This window comes from Gymnoscopelus microlampas (assembly GCF_963454915.1).
Source record: "Gymnoscopelus microlampas genome assembly, chromosome: 1".
Taxonomy (NCBI): domain Eukaryota; kingdom Metazoa; phylum Chordata; class Actinopteri; order Myctophiformes; family Myctophidae; genus Gymnoscopelus; species Gymnoscopelus microlampas.
In genome coordinates, this window is record NC_139962.1 from 60,970,104 (window position 1) to 60,986,013 (window position 15,910).

General features: G+C 40.6%; 2 protein-coding genes across 2 annotated transcripts in view; one reads left to right on the forward strand and one right to left on the reverse strand.

Annotated features, from left to right (window-relative positions):
- Positions 1 to 8,629: 8,629 nt before the first annotated feature.
- On the reverse strand, positions 8,630 to 12,584 carry LOC311044399 (uncharacterized protein; the record flags this gene model as incomplete). Its single annotated transcript, XM_084055946.1, has 5 exons — positions 12,574 to 12,584; positions 11,501 to 11,629; positions 10,942 to 11,024; positions 8,799 to 8,996; positions 8,630 to 8,653 (listed from the first exon to the last, which is right to left on the reverse strand). Exons 2-5 carry the CDS (start codon positions 11,568 to 11,570, stop codon positions 8,630 to 8,632), a joined length of 375 nt encoding a protein of 124 aa, XP_083912072.1. The 5' UTR covers positions 11,571 to 11,629; positions 12,574 to 12,584.
- A 2,951-nt stretch (positions 12,585 to 15,535) lies between these two features.
- Positions 15,536 to 15,910, forward strand: part of LOC311044899 (uncharacterized protein) — a gene marked incomplete at its 5' end in the record, with an annotated part of 50,379 nt that continues 50,004 nt past the window's right edge. Inside the window, one exon of the mRNA XM_084056709.1 lies at positions 15,536 to 15,809. Coding sequence (XP_083912835.1) covers positions 15,536 to 15,809 — 274 coding nt within the window. The remainder of the gene's footprint in view (positions 15,810 to 15,910) is intronic.

Consider the following 15,910-nt stretch of genomic DNA (forward strand, 5'->3'; position numbering starts at 1 on the left):
TTCGTTTTTCTGGAACGTTTAACATGTGAAACATGTTTTTTTGCTAACCCTGACCTTACATCCAAGTAGACAGAACTTTCCATGTTCTACTGTCCAATAAAACAGAACCCTAACCCTAACCCAGATTTCGAAAATAGCCGATCTACAAGCTGTAGACCAGACCAGTTTTTAAAGACATCTTGAGAAATAAAGTGCTAAATGTATGGAATATTTTCCAAATCTGGTACAGGGGTCCCTGGCACAAATTATAATTTCAGATGAGGGTCTGTGACTCTGTTGGGACAAGCACACATTTATTTATGTATTTAAAAACAAGCCCAACAAACCGTAACCCGCAACTATCAGTATCAATGTTTACAAAGTCCCAGAGTTGCTTATAATTAGCAGACATGCTCTTACCATTTCCGTCATATTGGATTAGGTTAAGGTTTTTTCTTATTGGAAATTGCATAAATTCTATTTATTGGATAGCGTTAGGGTTAGTTCCAAGTAGACACAACTTTCCATGTTATACTGTCCAATATCACAGAGCCCTAACCCTAACCCCAGATACATATTTTCAGAATAGCTGATCTACAAGCTGTATACCTGTTGGACCAGATTTTATTGTATAGTTGGTCCTGTGACATCAGCAATGATGAGACCAATCACTGGTGTGGTCCAGTGGCATCAGCAATGATGTCACCAATCTTATTTAAGTGGATAAAATTATCTAAAGGCATTACAGATGCTATTGTCTCTTTTAACAAACAGGTGTGGAACAGGCACTGATGGCTGGACTTGTAAAGAAGACTAACTTCCTGTGTACAGTAAACATGGCTGCGTCCTGAAAGTCACATTATTCCTAGACAGACGGTGCTAACAATAAGTCTTAACTGTTAACCACAACCAAACGTCATTATATTTCAGCTACCAAGCTGTAACAACAGACATAGTTGAGCTTCACTTAAACAGCGGCAAAGGATAATTCAACAAGCAACATGGTGCATCTGTCATCCATCCTCCTAAATAAATACCATGGGGGGTATGTTGTCATCAGGTTTGCTCTGGCTGGCCATAAACAGGTCAACAGACCCTTCTACAGAATTGTGGCAGCGTACAACAAAAGGGCACGAGACGGAAAATATATAGAGCAACTGGGTTCCTACGACCCTCTCCCCAACATCTACAATGAGAAGCTTGTCAGCTTCAACTATGAACGGATTAAGTACTGGATGGGATGTGGGGTGCACACAACAAAGCCGGTGGCAAAACTTCTAGGATTGGCTGGGTTCTTCCCTCTGCATCCCATGACTGTGACAGGCGCAGAGCGTCAGCGTGAAACACAGCAAGCAGCAATATAGTGACAGAAACGGAGGAAGGTAGAACGGAGGATGGAGAAAAGCAGAAAGAACTATAGGCTAAGTGGCAGCTGGGAGCTTCCAGGAGCAGCGGAGACACGGCCCCTCCATGCTGAGACACTTGACCACCAAAATAAAAGCCACCAGGTGAGGTAGATTTTGGAAGTTAGGTAGGGTAGTGTTAGGAGTAGTTAGGGTTATATATTCAGGGTAAGATTGGACAGAATAGCATTGACTTTTGGATAAAATTGGAATTACGCAACAATTAGTTAGGAGTTTTAGTGGTGTGTGTTCTTTGTGTTCTGTCTTATTAGTGTTGTGTAGGTAGTGTAGTGTGTTATCATTATCTGTCGTTTGTCTCCCCATCATCGTTGTCGCCGCCATCATGCCTGTACGTGTTTTCGTTTTTCTGGAACGTTTAACATGTGAAACATGTTTTTGCTAACCCTGACCTTACATCCAAGTAGACAGAACTTTCCATGTTCTACTGTCCAATAAAACAGAACCCTAACCCAGATACATATATTGAAAATAGCCGATCTACAAGCTGTAGACCAGACCAGTTTTTAAAGACATCTTGAGAAAGAAAGTGCTAAATGTATGGAATATTTTCCAAATCTGGTACAGGGGTCACTGGCACAAATTATAATTTCAGATGAGGGTCTGTGACACTGTTGGGACAAGCACACATTTATTTATGTATTTAAAAACAAGCCCAACAAACCGTAACCCGCAATTATCAGTATCAATGTTTACAAAGTCCCAGAGTCGCTTATAATTAGCAGACATGCTCTTACCATTTCGGTCATATGGGATTAGGTTAGGGTTTTTTCTTATTGGAAATTGCATAAATTCTATTTATTGGATAGCGTTAGGTTTAGTTCCAAGTAGACACAGCTTTCCATGTTATACTGTCCAATATCACAGAGCCCTAACCCTAACCCCAGATACATATTTTCAAAATAGCTGATCTACCAGCTGTAAACCTGTTGGACCAGATTTTATTGTATAGTTGTTGATTACTTCTATTTATCTTATGCCACTTTTCTACCAATTTACAGACGTCCACGGCAGATTGCCCCCTCTGTGGCTGCCACTGCTACCTGGGTTCCCCCCTGGAGCACACTCACAGGGTGAGGAACAAACAGGTTCTCATGACGAGCTTTGCTCACGGCAGGTGAAGTTCAATCTGGTCAAGTTCCTGTCATGTGTTTTTAGGTAGAGAGAGTCATTTCTGGCAGATTTCAAGGAGATAAAGGTCATAATAATTCATGACACTTTCTAAGCAGGGTTTTATACGCTTGTGTTGCTTAACTTGTCTTCACTTATTTTGCAGATGCAGGCAGAGGTTGTGGTGCCTTGAGCAAGGCTGCAACTGGGAGAGGAATGACAGCCTGGACAAGTATCTGACCTCTCAACATGGCTATGCACCACACATAAGGTATTGAATAAATTCACCAATTGGGTCGTTCTCACGAAAACTTGCTATTCAAGATTTAAAGCATGAAAACATTTTAAAGACTTTCATCAAGAAATAAATGTGCCCGCCCTGCTCCTGGTACCGAAGCCTGGACCATGTGCCCAGATGATTCAGCATTTATCTGGCTTACAAGTGCTTGACGCTCTGCCAATCCACAAGTTCCAGAAAACAGAGCGAGGCTGGAGGGAAGTGATTTGAGAGTTTAACATCTGAAGCTGACGTCAATTTGTTGATTTTTGCAAACACTATAATCCAAGTTGACAACTTCCCATGTTATACTGTCCAATAACACTCAACCATGCTGTACATGTATTTCTAACAGAGTGCTCAACATCTGACAGCGCTCAACAGGTCCAAACGTTTTAAAACGCTACAGTTGCTGGCCGAGTTGCGGGCCACTGACCCTTTGCCACCATTGGTCAGCAACCTGGACCTTGCTGAAGGAAATTGTAAGTACAATTAGTGTTTAAATTGTAAGAACCTGTGTGTGGCAGTAGGGACAACTAGATTACTAATGTGTGTTTCAAATCGGCAACAGTTGCGGGAGTTCCAGGTGGAGGAGTTCCAGCAGCAGCAGGTCTCCCAGCACAAGTCCTCCCAGAGGTAGTTGTAGTGGAGTACAAAAGACAACATTAGCCTCTGAGATGTAGTGGAGTAGAAGTACAAATTATCAAAATAAATGAATAGCCTACTCAAGCAAAATGACAGTACCTCAATTGTACTTAAGTACAGCAGGCTACTTGAGTAAATGTACTAGTTACTTTAAGCACTGTAGCACATGACTATCCCACTGAAACACTACTTGCTTCATTCTTTAGGAAAAGGTGATTTAAATGAAGTTCTCTCCTGCACATGAACATTTCTTCAACCAATGATAACTAAACAAATGACATCTAAACGAGTGACATCATTGCTGATGTCACTGGTTTGGTCCTGTGACATCAGCAATGATGAGACCAATCACTGGTGTGGTCCAGTGGCATCAGCAATGATGTCACCAATCTTATTTAAGTGGAGAAAATTATCTAAAGGCATTAAAGATGCTATTGTCTCTTTTAACAAACAGGTGTGGAACAGGCATTGATGGCTGGACTTGTAAAGAAGACTAACTTCCTGTGTACAGTAAACATGGCTGCGTCCTGAAAGTCACATTATTCCCAGGCAGACGGTGGTAACAATAAGTCTTAACTGTTAACCACAACCAAATGTCATTATATTATAGCTACCAAGCTGTAACAACAGACATAGTTGAGCTTCACTTAAACAGCGGCAAAGGATAATTCAACAAGCAACATGGTGCATCTTTCATCCATCCTCCTAAAGAAATACCATGGGGGGTATGTTGTCATCAGGTTTGCTCTGGCTGGCCATAAACAGGTCAACAGACCCTTCTACAGAATTGTGGCAGCGTACAACAAAAGGGCACGAGGCGGAAAATATACAGAGCAACTGGGTTCCTACGACCCTCTCCCCAACATCTACAATGAGAAGCTTGTCAGCTTCAACTATGAACAAATTAAGTACTGGATGGGATGTGGGGCGCACACGACAAAGCCGGTGGCAAAACTTCTAGGATTGTCTGGGTTCTTCCCTCTGCATCCCATGACTGTGACAGGCGCAGAGCGTCAGCGTGAAACACAGCAAGCAGCAATATAGTGACAGAAACGGAGGATGGAGAAAAGCAGAAAGAACTATAGGCTAAGTGGCAGCTGGGAGCTTCCAGGAGCAGCGGAGACATGGCCCCTCCATGCTGAGACACTTGACCACCAAAATAAAAGCCACCAGGTGAGGTAGATTTTGGAAGTTAGGTAGGGTAGTGTTAGGAGTAGTTAGGGTTATATATTCAGGGTAAAATTGGAATAGCATTGACTTTTGGATAAAATTGGAATTACGCAACAATTAGTTAGGAGTTTTAGTGGTGTGTGTGTTCTTTGTGTTCTGTCTTATTAGTGTTGTGTAGGTAGTGTAGTGTGTTATCATTATCTGTCGTTTGTCTCCCCATCATCGTTGTCGCCGCCATCATGCCTGTACGTGTTTTCGTTTTTCTGGAACGTTTAAAATGTGAAACATGTTTTTGCTAACCCTGACCTTACATCCAAGTAGACAGAACTTTCCATGTTCTACTGTCCAATAAAACAGAACCCTAACCCTAACCCAGATACATATTTTGAAAATAGACGATTTACAAGCTGTAGACCAGACCAGTTTTTAAAGACATCTTGAGAAAGAAAGTGCTAAATATATGGAATATTTTCCAAATCTGGTACAGGGGTCACTGGCACAAATTATTATTTCAGATGAGGGTCTGTGACTCTGTTGGGACAAGCACACATTTATTTATGTATTTAAAAACAAGCCCAACAAACCGTAACCCTTAACTATCAGTATCAATGTTTACAAAGTCCCAGAGTCGCTTATAATTAGCAGACATGCTCTTACCATTTCCGTCATATTGGATTAGGTTAGGGTTTTTTCTTATTGGAAATTGCATAAATTCTATTTATTGGATAGCGTTAGGGTTAGTTCCAAGTAGACACAACTTTCCATGTTATACTGTCCAATATCACAGAGCCCTAACCCTAACCCCAGATACATATTTTCAAAATAGCTGATCTACAAGCTGTATAGGCTACCTGTTGGACCAGATTTTATTGTATAGTTGTTGATTACTTCTATTTATCTTATGCCACTTTTCTACCAATTTACAGACGTCCACGGCAGATTGCCCCCTCTGTGGCCGCCACTGCTACCTGGGTTCCCACCTGGAGCACACTCACAGGTTGAGGAACAAACAGGTTCTTCTGACGAGCTTTGCTCACGGCAGGTAAAGTTCAATCTGGTCAAGTTTCTGTCATGTGTTTTTAGGTAGAGAGAGTCATTTCTGGCAGATTTCAAGGAGATAAAGGTCATAATAATTCATGACACTTTCTAAGCAGGGTTTTATACGCTTGTGTTGCTTAACTTGTCTTCACTTATTTTGCAGATGCAGGCAGAGGTTGTGGTGCCTTGAGCAAGGCTGCAACTGGGAGAGGAATGACAGCCTGGACAAGTATCTGACCTCTCAACATGGCTATGCACCACACATAAGGTATTGAATAAATTCACCAATTGGGTCGTTCTCACGAAAACTTGCTATTCAAGATTTAAAGCATGAAAACATTTTAAAGACTTTCATCAAGAAATAAATGTGCCCGCCCTGCTCCTGGTACCGAAGCCTGGACCATGTGCCCAGATGATTCAGCATTTATCTGGCTTACGAGTGCTTGACGCTCTGCCAATCCACAAGTTCCAGAAAACAGAGCGAGGCTGGAGGGAAGTGATTTGAGAGTTTAACATCTGAAGCTGACGTCAATTTGTTGATTTTTGCAAACACTATATCCAAGCTGACAACTTCCCATGTTATACTGTCCAATAACACTCAACCATGCTGTACATATATTTCTAACAGAGTGCTCAACATCTGACAGCGCTCAACAGGTCCAAACGTTTTAAAACGCTACAGTTGCTGGCCGAGTTGCGGGCCACTGACCCTGTGCCACCATTGGTCAGCAACCTGGACCTTGCTGAAGGACATAGTACAATTAGTGTTTAAATTGTAAGAACCTGTGTGTGGCAGTAGGGACAACTAGATTACTAATGTGTGTTTCAAATCGGCAACAGTTGCGGGAGTTCCAGGTGGAGGATTTCCAGCAGCAGCAGGTCTCCCAGCACAAGTCCTCCCAGAGGTAGTTGTAGTGGAGTACAAAAGACAACATTAGCCTCTGAGATGTAGTGGAGTAGAAGTACAAATTATCAAAATAAATTAATAGCCTATACTCAAGCAGAGTTAAATGCTCATGCCGGGAAAAGACACACCCTGCTGAAAAAACCAGCCTAGACCAGCCTAAGCTGGACCAGCTGGTTTTAGCTGGTCTTGGTGGTTGACCAGCCTAAGGTGTGTTTTCGCCAGTTTAAGCTGTGTTTTCACCAGCTTCAGGTGTGTTTTCGCCACCTTTTAGCTGGTCTTGGTGGTTGACCAGCTTAAGATGGTAGGTTTTGCTGGTTTAAGCTGGTAGCTGGTCTAAACTGGTAGCTGGTATTTATGATGATTTTGCTGGTCAAGGCTGGTTTAAGCTGGGAGCTGGTATTCATGATGGTTTTAGCTGGTTTAGCTGGTAGGCAGCTGGTTTAAGCTGGTTTAAGCTGCTATCTGTTTTTTATTTTATTCAGGTGTATTCTGGTATGCAGTGAACAACTTTGCTGGAGAGGATGCATGATCACGGTGAATTTCAGCCAGGTTCCCACAGCACGTGGTATATTAAAAAAACAGTAGCCTAAAATAGCCTATATAAAAGTGAGCAAAATCCACAAAGGAATAAATAATCATGTATCAATTTCATACATAACAATAATTTATTAAACACTTATTAAAAAACTAAAAAACAACATTCAAATAACAAATATGTAAATAAACAAATACATTCATAAACTTCAACCTGAGGAACACACACACACACACACACACACACACACACACACACACACACAAATTCAAATGACTGGAAAATAGTGAGAAAATATGAAAAATCGGACAGATCTGTCTTGATCACATGACTATGGAGATACTGTATACCGATTTGTGTGATGTTTGGAAAACATCTGCAAAAGTTGAAGTCAAAAATGTTTTTGCAAAAATCGGCTTGCTGGTGGCGCTATTACGCACACCCCCATATCACCCCCCATACACAGACACACAATTTCTTGTCCTTTCTATTGATGTCCTGGATTTTTTTCTGAAATGTATCATATCCCCATGGCCTTCTTCCTCTTTGTGAGATCTTCCCCATTAATGTTCTGTCCCTCCAGCCACCAATGGAAACAGTCTGAAAGAAAACAAACAAGAACCCCCACCAATAAAACAAATATAATTAGCTTAGACATGCATGGGGTGAGTTGTATGAATTGTGATGTTTTGAGAATAACTTAAAGTAACTTAAACTTCACCCATTTTCAACCTTATCTTCATATAACTGGTCCTCGCTAATGTTCATTATACAATGGCACCATTTCTGTCTACTCGTTCTGCCACTCATTGGTGGAATGTGGACAGTTCAGAAACCTGCCTACCAGTGACATCACCAATGGAAATTCCAAGCTAATAGAAAGTAGAAGCCATTGTTCTTGCATTAATAATTAACAAATAAAAAAGTTAAAAATGTTGATCAAAATGACCAAACCTGCCTACCGATGATGTCAAAGGTAGGCAGGTTTCTAAACTGTCCACGACCCATCAATGAAACACAGAGTGAGTAGACATAGATGGTGCCATCTTAAAATGTGTATTAGTGAGGACCAATTATATGAAGATGAGTTGAAAATGGGGTGAAGTGTTTTTTTAACCCCCTTTTTCAGTTATGGAAAAATGCATTTGAATGGAAAAGGTGGGTGGGCAGTGGGCAGGCAATAAGCCAGATGGCTACAATGGACAACAACAATTGGGGAAAAAAAGCTACCCCTGCCACACATGCATGTAGGGCTGCCACTACCAATTATTCTACACGATTATTCTATTGATTATTTTTTTGATCTACAAGCTCACAACGCGTCCAACAAGTTCCAAGCTTGTAGATCTGCAATTCTTTCAGCCCTAAAATGGATTATTTTATTACAATAGAGTATTTTCCTTTATGATTGATTAATAAGCTTAATAAGGCTTGCATAGTAAACTAATAACACTTGCATAATAAACTAATAATAGGCTTCTGTGCATGACTGTAGTTCTCTTTTCTCGAAGGTGACATTCCCATTTCCCGCTCAGTTTTTCATAGCTTCAGTTGATTGGCTTGGCAGGTTTCTGGTTGAAATTGATGCCACTGAGACAACCAAATGAAGGTATGAACAGTAACGCTAACAGGAATTCCACCTTCTGGAAAACTTAAAGAGAACTACAGTCATGCACAGAGCCAAAACAGCCCCCCCCCACCGCTCAGTAAACATACCTCTGAGTCCTGGGGCCAGGGGGGTTTGGCCTCGCACTTGCTAGTGGGGCATTCTTTGTCTGTAAGGCTCATGGTCTTCAGGGTTCTTGTCCCCCAAATGGCAACAGCAAGCTCCTTCATGAACAGGGAGTCCTTGGTGTTTGCTGCCACCATCTTCCAGATCTCCTTTTGGAGCCACACACCAGAGCCAATATGGACCTGAAACAAGAAAACAAGACATGTTTTAGAAATTAAAACACATTTTACCATGACATTTCCCAGACTTTCATTTTGGACAAAAGCAGGCACACTTCAAACAGTTTACTGTAAAGAAATTACATTTTCATGTCAAGGACCCCCAAATGTGGACCCCATTTGGAAAAGAGTTGGTGCCATGGACCTCCAATAGAGAAGATGTTAATTGTTGGATTAGATTTAGTACAGAATTCTACAACTGTCTATACTGTAGGTGGGGAGAGTTAAAGTAATTATTATACAGTACAATGTCATTGGATTACATACTAGCTGGTAAAACAGTAGTGAAAAAGTATACCAATTTAAAAAGCAGGCGTCATGGCTTGCCAGATCACAGGCACAGAACCTTGTTGCCACTCGACAAGGAACGTTACATTAGCAAATTAAACAAGAGTCCGATTGGAATGTTGTCCTGACTGGACAGAGGATCCAACACAACACAATGGCCCGAGGTTATCTGATTTAATCGCCTGGTAAGACACTATTACATTTTCTATAGATATGATCAATTAAACTTATCATAATATCAAAAAGCAAAAGCCATTCATTCATCAATGAAGTTTATAGAACACGTTTTAGTGAATTCCTAGTACAGGAGACATCGACGCCATTACAGTTTGGAACGCAACATGCAGCGATTTACACACAAAACAAGCCAAACCCTAACCTATCCTCGTTTAAAAACCTACAGAAAACACAATTGTTAATCTGGCAATGAACACGGAGCTAAAGCAGTGTGTAAATCCTGCATGATATTAAATGACGCATGTCACCAAATGATAATGGTGTCGGTACGTGCCGTTCACAAAACAGTCTCTAAACTGTACTTCAAATTTACTATAAACATTATTGATGACTTAATGGTTGTTGGGTTTTGATATTATGGTAAGTTTAATTGATCATATCTTGTAATAGTGTCTCTACCAGGCGATTCAACACTGTGCATATGTAAACATGTTTGGCAACACGGAGGGAGACGGGTGGTAACCAGAAAACTCGCCCCAAAACACGCTCGCCCCCATTTTCACCGACCAGCGGTTCTTGTATTCTTGTATCTGTATTACGGTTTGAAATAAGTTCAGGGTTAGACATAGTTTTACTGAGGTTCCGTATAGGAATAAGGTTATGTTTAACAGTTTAGGCATAGATTTACTGAGGTTACGTTTAGGAATACCAGGTGAATACCGGCGGGTTTGCCCCGGGGCGACTGTGTTTTGGGGCGAGTGTTTTAGTATTCAGACGGAGATGTAAAGAGGGAAACATCTCCGGTCTCAGTGGTGCTTGTGCTGAAACTTGACTAATGCAATAACATATAAGGATAATCTGATCAGTGATAAACCACATGAACCCCAGTTTATGTATTCTGGGGGGAACATAAACCAAACATTGCCAATCTAGCTCACAGTTACAACGCGTCGCGTTCCGACACGCTGTGAGCTCATAGTTTGTCAATGTTTGGTCTTTTTAGTCACATATATCTTAAAAATAAGTCAACTTTGCCGAGGGCGAGTGGACGATTGTGTTCCAGCTGTCCTTCTGATGGATTTTTTCTTGGCTGACAATGTTTCTATAGTCCATAAAATAGCTCTGAAAGTGATCCAAACGATCGTGTATGATGTAACTCTATGAGGCAGATCGTTGTGTTTTCCCCCGAGCCAAAATCGAATGGGCGTTCCTGGGCATTCCCGTCTAGCTCTGTGTGTATCTATAGGCAAAACTGTTCAAAAATAGTTCAGAAATAGCAAAACATAGCTGATCTACAAGCTCACGATGCATCATGACCCGTTGCCTATTTTTGAAATAGTGCTTTTGTGCTTAACTGTTTCTTATTTAGCTGGGGACACTGTGGAACCCCCTGGGGACCCCACTTTTATGAACCACTGTCCTACACAGTATGTTTCTTCAATACCTTGTCACCGTTGGTGTCAAACATCCCAGGTGTCAATGCCAAATCGTCTGACTCGGGGGAAGAGGAAATGGAGGAAGTTGCAACTGAAAATGTAGAAAATCACATTTAAGCTCCTTTTGGCAGTATCACAGTACTTATATTGTACACATTGTCACCATTTTCCGTAAACAGTATGACTGTCTAAACACACCTATGCTGTCACTGGTTTGCTTATCTGCAGCAGGAATGTCAGGCTTTGCTGCAGAGCTATATTGAGGCCCTTCCTCCAGTTTCTGTTTTGCAATCTCTAATTTGTTGCATCTTAAAGCATGAACAGGGTACGGAAAAATAAAAAAATAAAAACTGAATTGATGTATGCGTTAGTAGGATAACAGTTAAATAATGAACCTAGCATCTGTCCACTCCATATAACATGCTTTCTATATAATGTTTTTTTTAACATTTGTGGTCAAGATCTAAGTAAAAAAGAACATGAGAACAATTAACCAACATATAGATATATACAAAAAGAGAAGAGCAAACTCATGCAACTGTTTCGTTAAAATTAGTCATTGCTTACTTAGTTTTAAGATGCTGTAGGTCCAGCTCCAACTCTTTGGCCTTCGCCTGGGTACGACTGTACTTGACATTTCGTCGTGGATAGCTTGGGGTACAACAGCATCTCCACCATATTCAGACGAGTCAGAGTCTAAAGCTAGTGCAAGATATATTTTGGATAAAACAAGATATTTTTTGTTATAAAGTTAAAGTGGAATAAAATGTAATTTTATGCAATCTGTATCGTATAGACTATATTAATACAATAACTTATACAATCTGTATGTTAGAGTATGTTAATACAAATAATACTATATAACTTATACAATTGGGGTGGTTGTATTTCGTCTCCCTGCTCTTCTATTGAGACATTTAGTGTCAAAGGTCATGTCTCACCTAGACACAGGATCTGACATGAATTTTGATCTGATGGTCAAGATTCAATGTATCACCTGAGCAAGCAGGCTGGCTCTATTAGCTCAATGGTAAAAGCTCAGGAAACCGGGTTCAAATCCGGGGGAGAAGAGGAAAGTTACATAGTGCAGCTTTAACCCATTAAGACCTGAGGCCGATTCTAAAAATGTTCTCTAAATCCTAAAAGTTTTAATAAAAATAAAAAGATTTGAGGTACAAATGTTCGCTTTAAAAAATATATATTCAAAGATTTTCAAAAATAGCAATCTACAAGCTCATAGCGTGCCACCGAGTGCCGCGCTATGAGCTTGTGGATCTGCTGTTTTTGAATGGCCAAAGAAATAAAACAAAATGACACAGATGCGTTCCCAGTCTTAATAAGCAGGGGTCTCTCGATCTCTTTAATAAGTAGACAATTCAGTTTCAGATGGGTTGCCAATTTCAGGAGAGAGTACCTATTCATTAGCTTCAATGTTAGTGTTCCTGTTCCAATGTTATATGCCCACTTCTTTGTGTCATCACTTCCAATTGCACTTATTTATCCTGTATCCAGAGTTCTGATTGGTTAAATTTGGTATTCCTGGAAATGCATTTTCGGCTTACTAAAGAGGTGGAGAGTCTGAGTCTGGGAGACCCCTGTTACTGATTACTTTAATATTACACAAAACAATATCACTTTACCTTCAAACTGTTTTCTTTTCTTTGTGGGAGGGGGGGGGGGGGGGCATAACACATAATGGTTCTCTCTTCTTGGGTTCCTTTTTCTGTTTTAGTAGGGCTGCCTGCAAACCATTCGTCTTGGCCACTGCAGCCAAAGAAATGTGTAATAATAACACACACACACACACACACACACACACACACACACACACACACACACACACACACACACACACACACACACACACACACAGACAGACAGACAGACAGACAGACAGACAGACAGACAGACAGACAGACAGATAGACAAGCGAATCATTAATGTTCAGTTCAGAGTTCACAGGATATTAAAACACTCTGTAGCTTCATCACTGAAAGCCGCACACACACACACACACACACACACACACACACACACACACACACACACACACACACGTCAGATTCTGAATTTAGTTTTGAGCAGCACACAGCCAAGCAGTACAGATAGTGGCCTATATTAAACATTATATTGTATGTTCCCACTGTCATTTCTTGTAATTATTGTCATAATCCCTTTATCAAGACACATTAAATAACTAAACAATGTTGGGTCATGACTTGTGATTGGCTTCGAACACAGCAGCCTACGCACTTATAAATACAGTCAGTAATAGTAGGCTAAAAAGCCTACATAAATAGTATTTCTGTGTGTCAACACTCACCTAAAATGTCCGCCGCTTCTTCTTCTTTCTTTTATCTTCTCTGAAGCCGGTTTATAATTATTTTTGATGAATCCAAAGCAACGTAATTTATCTAACTTTCTATTGAAGTGACTCGAGACAGCATTCATTCTCCCCGCGCGTCGCGAGCGGTCGCGAGCATAGAGTTCAAGGGTCGCGAGCCAGCTGAGGCATTGTTGCCAGATTTTGTGAGAAAAATAAGCAGCCAGGTCTGTGAAAACAATTAAGCCCAAAAGAAGCGACATTTGCACTTTAAACCTATACACAGGTTTATAGAGCTTTATCTACAAGCTCACAGTGCGTCGCATTTGCAACACATTGTGAGCTTGTAGATCTGCTATTTTCAAAAAGAATAAGTGAAATATTTCACTAATATTTACAAGCAACAGAAAAACAAGCCCAAAGTCGCTTATAATAAGCAGATATGGCAACACTGCTCAGGCCCCATAAAGAGAGAAGCGTCATTGCATAAAGGGCCCACTTCTCTGTAAAAACAGATCACAAAGCTCACAACGCGTCGAATTGCGACAAGATGTAGATCTGTAGATCTGTTTTGGTAACCATAGCAAAAAAAAGTGTTATTCAGAATCAAACTAGCATATTATTTGCCAATTGCGAAATTAAGTAAATAAGTTTGGATGAATGTCATGATAATAATAATACATTATTATTATTACCATTATTATTATTATTATTATTATTATTATTATTATTATTATTATTATTATTATTATTATTATTATTATTAAATCTATTATTTATGTCACATCACAAGAAAAGCATAAGAAATGTAAAGTGAAATAAAAAAAAATACAATACAATAAAATACAATACATTACAATACCATACAATACAATACAATAATATATACTGGGGGGGGGGGGGGGGGGGGCAATTGTAACAGAAGAAAAATGGCAGGTATGATGTCTCCCCGGGATCCAAACTAGTTAAAATAGCAGATCTGCAAGCTCACAACGCTTGTAGATCTGCTATTTTTTTATTAATTGATGGATTTTTTATATTTTGTATATTATATATAATATTATATTATATTATATTATATTATATTATATTATATATTTTAGATTTTTATATAATCATATTTGAGCTGGGGACCCCCCACCCTGATAAGCACTTGGAATGTAGGAGTTGATGCATTTACGTTTAGTTTGACTCTATTGTTAAAATAGCAGATCTTCAAGCTCACAACGCCTCGCAAGGAAGGTGTTGTGAGCTTGTAGATCTGATATTTAAAAACAAAAATTATAGTATAGTTTGTTGATTACTTTTGATGCAGTAATGGTGGGGTTTTTTTAGGTACTAAAAAGGTCTTAAAGGTCCTTAAATTGTCACTTCACTGTCATCTGGGGACCACCCCCAAATCACGTGGGGACCCCCCTGGGAGTCCCGATCCACATGTTGAGAACCACTGATCTAACCAAACTTGACCAGCTGCTAAGCTGGTCTTTGCTGGTCTTTGCTGGTCTGTCCAGATTCCAGCCATCTGACCAGCTAAGTCTAGCTGGTAAGCTGGTCTTTGCTGGTCAGTCCACCCATTTGACCAGCAAAGACCAGCTACCAGCTTGGCTTTGCTGGTCAGTCCAGCCAGCCAGCTGGCTGACCAGCAAAGACCAGCAGAATCCAGCTTAGTGACCAGCTAACCAACTACACTGGCAAACCAGCCTGACCAGCCTGACCAGCTTGTCCAGCCTGGTATGCCATCTAAACCAGCTTAAGACCAGCCAAGACCAGCTAATACCAGCTAAAACCAGCTAAAACCAGCAACCATCATAAGTTGGTTTGTGCTGGTTTTTTCAGCAGGGCAGCGGTACCCAGGAAAAGGCTTTATTACTGTAATGACACAGTGGAAACCACTTGAACCTGACGTAGGCTACATTAGCTAAAAATAACCGACCGCCAAGCTCACAAGGCATTGCGTTGTGTCACCTTGTGTGCTTGTAGATCGGCTATTTTTTTTATAAGAGATTTGGTTTAGACAGAAAGTGTTCCAAGTACACTTAGGTCTGTCTATCTATCTATCTATCTATCTATCTATCTATCTATCTATCTATCTATCTATCTATCTATCTATCTATCTATCTGTGACAGTTACACACCTCCTCCACCAGGTGGCGAAAGGCACTAAGACACGAGTACACGGATCCTTTAATGCGCATGCGTCAAACATGTTAACCCGGAACCGGAAGTAAAGAGCGTGTAGTTCTCCACGGTGTCGTGTAAACATAGGAGGCGGTGAAAAAATGTCTCGTCAAACGTGTCAAATGGAGTGTGTACGGCGGTCTATCAATGAACACATGACGTCGGTGGGAGAGGAGATACTGTGTGTTTTGGACAAACAGCAGCTGAAGCTTCATGTCAGAGTGTTTGTGTTGGAGCGCCTCAGTGCGGCCGCAGAGTGGACGTGCAACCTCTTCCAGAGAGAGATAGAGACACTAGAAACTCTGCTGGACACACACAACAAACTGCTGGACATTGATGTTGATATGGACATCCATCCTATTCCTACCACTGCAGGTTAGTAAACACATTGATGTTGATATGGACATCCACCCGCTACCACTGCAGGTTGGTAAACACATGCAGTGGTGGAAAAAGTACTCAAATGTTTTACTTAA